Genomic DNA, 5797 nt, shown 5'->3' with positions numbered 1-5797 from the left:
GCGGCCGCGGCCGCGCGGCGGCGCCGGTGCTGGTGGCGGCGCTGCGGCGGGGCGGGGGGCGGGGGGGGCCCCCAGCAGCTTCGGGCTGCTGCAGACTCTGGAAGTTGCTGCTTCTGCAGTTTCCGAGGCCCTGAGCTCCCTCTCGCGGCCCGCTGCTGCGGCTGCTGCTGCTGCTGCTGCGCCCGCCTCCCCGCGGCGGGGCCCCCCGGCGGGGCCCCCCACCTGCCGCTGCGCCCCCCCCCGCCGCCGCGGCAGCAGAAGCAGCAGCAGCAGCAGCAGCAGGGTGGCCGCGCTGTGGAGGTCCATTGGCGCGCGCGTGAAGGGGCTGGTGGGCACTTTGTTGACCACCTTCCGCCTGGGCTGGCTGGGCCTCTCAGCTTCTCTTTTTGCTGCTGCTTCTGCAGATTTGCTGCTGATTGTCACTCTCCACATTTTCTACGTTTACCTTGTCTGCGCCCGTCTTCTCCACGTCAACCTCAAAAGCCTCCACTCTCTCTTCCTCCTCTTCAGGTACGCACGGCCCCACTCTTTGGGGGCCCCCGGGGGCCCCCAGTGGCCCCCAGGGCCCCCAGGGGCCCCCAGGGCCCCCAGGGGCCCCCGCTGAGTGGGGGGCCCCTAGGGGCCCCCTGGGTCTCTGGGGGGCCTCGAGGGGGCCCCTAGGGCGGTTTCGGGGGGGGTTCCTAGGGGGCCCCTACGGGGCCCCTAGGGGCGTTCCTAGGGGGCGCGTAAGGGGCCCCTAGAGGGCCCCGAAGGGCTCCGGGGGGCCCCTGGGAGGGGGCCAGTAGGGGGGCCCCCAAGAGCTGCTAGGGGCCTTCAGGGGGCCCGTAGGGTACTGTTGCTAACCCTCGTGCGCACCTGGACCCAGCGGACGCCTGTGCTGCTGCTGCTGCTGCGCTGCTGCTGCTGCTGCTGCTGCTGCTCAGGGGGCAGAAGTGGAACGTGCTGCGGCGGCGGGTGGACTCTGCAGACCTGCAAATGGACCAGCTGCTGATAGGGTGCATTTTGTTTACAATAACAGTTTGTCTTTTTCCAACAACTTTGCTGTTTTATGTTTCTTACATGTTGATTTGGCTGCTGATCTTCAGCACCCACTCCGTTCTCAAAATGTCTCTTTTTCTCTTTTTGTCTTTCCCCACTTCTCTCCTTCTTTTCCGCGCCAGGGCCCCCCACTTGCTGACAGCAGGGGTCTCTTTCGAGCCCCTCACGGCCTTGAAATCGGAGACAAACTGCAGCAGCAGCAGCAGCAGCAGCAGCAGCAGCAGCGGCGGCGGCGGCAGCAGGCGCCTGCAGCTGCAGCCGCACAAGCAGAAGACGCGCGGCGGCCGCAGCGGCCGCGGGTCGGTGTCTGCTGCGAAGCCAGGGAAGGCTGTCGAGCCCGCAGCAGCAGCAGCAGCAGCAGCAGCAGCGCGGAGCAGCAGCAACGTGTACTTCATGCTGTGCGCGCGGCCAATTACTTACGCAGACATTCTGTGGCCCCCTATTGCTGCTGCTGCGCGCAGCACTTTGGCTCCTCTCCATCCTTCTGCACTTTTGCCAAAAATCCTCCAGGGAGATATTGTGAGGCTGTCTCGCCACAACGCAGCAGCAGCAGCAGCAGCAGCAGCAGCAACGCAGCACTGACTGGACAGACACCCGAAGCTGCAGGTACACCCCAAGCTGCGTGTACACCCCAAGCTGCAACGCACCACCGACTGTACAGACACCCCAAGCTGCATGTACACCTGGAGCTGCAGGTACACCTGAAGCTGCATGTACACCTGAAGCTGCAGGTACACCCGAAGCTGCAGGTACATCTGGAGCTGCATGTACACCTGAAGCTGCATGTACACCGGAAGCTGCTGTATAGACACCCCAAACTGCATGTACACCGGAAGCTGCATGTACACCGGAAGCTGCTGTATAGACACCTGGCCTGCTGTACAGACACCCCAAGTGTCTGTACACCTGAAGCTGCTGTATAGACACCTGAAGCTGCATGTACACCTGAAACTGCGTGTACACCCGAAACTGCTTTATAGACACCTGACGCTGCTGTACAGACAGCCCAAACTGTCTGTACACCTCAGACTGCTGTATAGACACCTGAAGCTGCCTGTACACCTCAAACTGCTGTATAGACACCTGAAGCTGCTGTATATATACCTGGAGCTGCCTGTACGCCTGAAACTACTGTATAGACACCTCACGCTGCTCTGCAGACACCTGAAGCTGCTGTATAGACTGCTGTCTGCTGTACAGACACCTGAAGTTGCTTTGCACATAAATCTCCTGTACACACCTGCAGCTGCTGTACTTAGACCCGAGGCTGCTGTACAGACACCCGAAACTGCCTATACACCGGACGCAGCTGTGTAGACACCTGCAGTTGCTGTACAGACACCCGAAGCTGCTTCTACACCTGAAGTTGCTTTATGGACACTTGGGGCGAGCTGTACATACAACTGAAGCTGCCTATACAGCTGAAACGAGTGTATAGACACTTGGAGCTGCCTGTGCACTGAAGCGAGCTGTACATACACCTGAGGCTGCCTATACACCTGGAGCGAGCTGTACATACATGTGAAGCTGCCTCTACACCTGAAGCTGCCTGTACACCTGAAGCGAGCTGTACATCCACCTAAAGCTGCCTATACATATGAAGAGAACTGTACATACACCTGAAGCGAGCACCTGAAGCTGCCTATACACCTGAAGTGGCGCTGCAGCCCTTTAGGTGCTGAAGAGCCACGGGGAGCTGCAGATACACCTGAGCTCCCTGTACACCTGAAAGTGCGCTGCAGCGGCTGCAGCAGGAGAAGCAGCTGGTGAGTTTTGCTGCAGTGTGGACACACTCGAATACCTCTGCTCCCTCTCTCTTTGCTTTCTGTCCTCTTTGTCGCTGTGTCCGTTCGCCGTGGCTAGCTGGTGGCTAGCTGGTGGCTAGCTGGCGGCTAGCTCCCAGCTAGCTAGCACATAGCTGACAGCTAGCTAGCGACTACATCGTAGCTAGCTGGTAGCTAGCCGGTAGCTAGTTAGCAGCTAGATGGTAACTAGCGGGCAACTAACTGACGGCTAGCTGGTGGCTAGCTGGCAGCTAGCTGGTGGCTAGCTGGCAGCTAGCTGGTGGCTAGCTGCTGCGCAGGGCGTCTGTGGCCTCACCCTGTGCAGCTCACTGTGGCCCGCAGGGCCCAGGGGGCCCCCCGTACGCAGCCCATGTGGGGCCCCACAGGGGCCCCCGAGGGGCCCCCGAGGGGCCCCACAGGGGCCCCCGAGGGGCCCCACAGGGGCCCCTAGGGATGTTAAGGGGGCCCCTGTAAAGGGGGCCCCCCGAAGGGCCCCTTGAGGCTGGGCTGTGGGGCCTATCCATTTCTGGTGTATAAACAGCTCTTCGTATTTTTATGTGTTCGTATATTTAATTCTTTTTATATTTATATTTAATTTTATTTATTTATATTTATATTTATATTTATATTTATATTTATATTTATACTTATTTATGTTTATATTTACATTTACATCTATATTTTACTCGGGCATATGTCCATACAAACTGCACCAGAATCCGTGTGTACATACACCCCGCGCCTCAATGCAGCAAAATGGCACTGCAGCAGCAAGGCACTGCAGCAGCAAGGCACTGCAGCAGCAAAGCGCTGCAGCAAAAGGGGCCCCTGGCAGCAAATAAGAAGCCACAAAACTTTGAAAAAGTCAACAAAAGAGTTGTTTAACAAAGGAGACAGGGCCCCGCTGCTGCTACTGCGGCCCCTCAAGGCCGCCGGCGGGGCCCCACACGGACGCGGGGGTCCTGCTGCTCTCCCTCTCCAGCAGCAGCAGCAGCAGCAGCAGCAGCAGCGTCTGTCGCTGGTGCTGCTGCGCTGCTGCTGCCCAGTGTGCTGGGCGAGGCGTCGGGCGCTGCGGCCGACGACCCGCTTTGCTGCTGCTGCAGCTCCTGCTGCTGCTGCTGCAGCTGCCGCCGCTGCTGCTGCTGCTGCTGCAGCTGCTGCAGCGCCCGCTGCATGCCTGCTGCTGTCATTGTCTCCTCAGGAACATCTGCAAGAGAATAAAGTCTCCAAGTCCCGAAGGGGGGGGGCCTCGGGACTTCCCAGGTGTCTGTACACCCCGCGGTGTCTGTACACCCCGTGGTCGCCGTGGCTTCGCTCCAGCTGCCAGGAGACCCTCGCCGTGCTGCAGCAGCGCCGGGGGCCGCCCGCGGCTCTGCTGCTGCTGCTGCTGCTGCTGCTGATGCGGGCAAGGAGCCGCGGCTCTGCTGCTGCTCAGGCGCCCCGCCCCTGCCCCTAGAATTCGCCGAAGCAGACTCTCCTGCGCCTCCTGCTGCTGCTGCTGCTGCTGCTGCATGGTCTGCTGCTGCTGCACCTGTGGGGGCCGCAGCAGCTTGCGGCTCCGATGCTCTGTGGGCTCTCTGCTTCTGCTGCTGCTGCTCATCTAGAGCGGAGCCAGCAGCAACTGCAGCCGAGTCCGCAGCAGCAGCAGCAGCAGCTGCTGCTGCTGCTGCTGCAGAAGACTCCCTAGGCAGCCTGAGTGCAGCAAACGTCTGCAGCAAGCGCTGCTCAAGCTGCGCATTCCCTGAAGAGAAGACCGGCAGCGGCTCCAGTGGGGGCCCCCCAGGAGCCCCCGGGGGGCCCCCCTTGGGCCCCACAGCCAAAGGGGGACCCCCAGAGGCCTCAGGGGTTAGGGGGCCCCCCCTTGATGCTGGAGCTGCCATTGCTGCTAAAGTGCCTGGGGGGAAGCGCTGCAGCAGGTGCTGCAGTCTGCTGCTGCTTCTGCTGCTGCTGCTGCTGCTGCTGCTGTTGCTGCTGTTGCAGAGGCCAAGACTGGGCCATCCGCGTTGGTGGTGCTGCTTCTGCTGGCGTTTATGCTGCTGTTGCTGTTGCTCTTGCTGCTGCTGCTGTTGCTGCGGCTGCTGCTGTTGTTGCTGCTGCAGCACAAAGGCAACCCCTGTGGGGGGCTCCTGGGCGTGGGCCGGGGGGCCCTCGGCAAGGCTTCTCGGGCTGCTACTGCTGCTGCTGCTGCGTCTGCTGCTGCGGCAGCTGTTGCTGCTGCGGGATGCGGCTGCTGCTGCTGCTGCTGCTCTGGGCCGATGGAGCAGCGCAGCAACAGACACAGCAAGGCAACACACCCTGCAAGCCGCAGCAGTTTGCTGCGCCTTCTAGAAGGTTTTTCTGCTTCAAATAAAACAAAATAAAACGGTATTTGCTTCTGTTGCTGCTGCTGCTGCTGCTGCAGCCTGCTGTAGACTCCGGACAGATGGCGCTGGTCGCTTTGGGCCCAAGGCAACAGCAGCGGAGCAGCTGCTGCTGCTGCTGCTGCCGCTGGTGGTTGTCGTCAGAATTTGAGCTGGCTGCAGCAGCAGCAATAAATATTTCTTCAATAAGACTCAATGGTTATTTATTTTCGCCAGTTTTGCTTCCGGGTGTCTCAGCCCGCCTCACGCGAACCGCCCAGCTGCGGATCAGCTGCAGCAGCAGCAGCAGCAGCAGCAGCAGCATCGACCTCGCGGGGCTCTCGCTCTTCTTACTTCCTTACCTTTCAGAAACCCCCACTTCTTGTCAGCTTCAGCCACAGACACAGCCACCGCGAGCAGCAGCAACAACAGCTGGGGGTCCAGCAGCAGCAGCAGCAGCAGCAACAACGAAAACGGCTGTGATCGCCCGCCGTGTGCGGCTGGCTTCGGCAACTGAAGCGTCAGCCACAGCAGCAGCAGCAGCAGCAGCAAGAGATCGAGTGTGTACTTGCCCACAGCTGCCGCGTCGCTTGACGAGCCCGGCAGCTTGACTTCTTCTCTGCTGCAGCAGCAGCA

General features: G+C 60.6%; 2 protein-coding genes across 2 annotated transcripts; one reads left to right on the top strand and one right to left on the bottom strand.

Annotated features, from left to right (window-relative positions):
• Window positions 1–404: 404 nt before the first annotated feature.
• Window positions 405–1620, top strand: ETH_00010170 (N-acetylglucosamine transferase, related; the record flags this gene model as incomplete). Its single annotated transcript, XM_013380528.1, has 2 exons — window positions 405–510; window positions 924–1620. Coding segments are annotated over 2 exons (803 nt in total), but the record flags the coding sequence as incomplete, so codon positions are not given.
• Window positions 1621–3745: 2125 nt separating this feature from the next.
• ETH_00010165 (uncharacterized protein) lies at window positions 3746–4702 on the bottom strand (the record flags this gene model as incomplete). Its single annotated transcript, XM_013380527.1, has 1 exon — window positions 3746–4702. One exon carries the CDS (start codon window positions 4700–4702, stop codon window positions 3746–3748), a length of 957 nt encoding a protein of 318 aa, XP_013235981.1.
• Between the last annotated feature and the right edge of the window lie 1095 nt (window positions 4703–5797).

This window comes from Eimeria tenella, genomic scaffold (assembly GCF_000499545.2).
Source record: "Eimeria tenella Houghton genomic scaffold, Eth_scaff674, whole genome shotgun sequence".
NCBI lineage: Eukaryota > Apicomplexa > Conoidasida > Eucoccidiorida > Eimeriidae > Eimeria > Eimeria tenella.
Note: the sequence above shows the minus strand (reverse complement) of the source record. Positions and strands in the feature narration are given on the sequence as shown.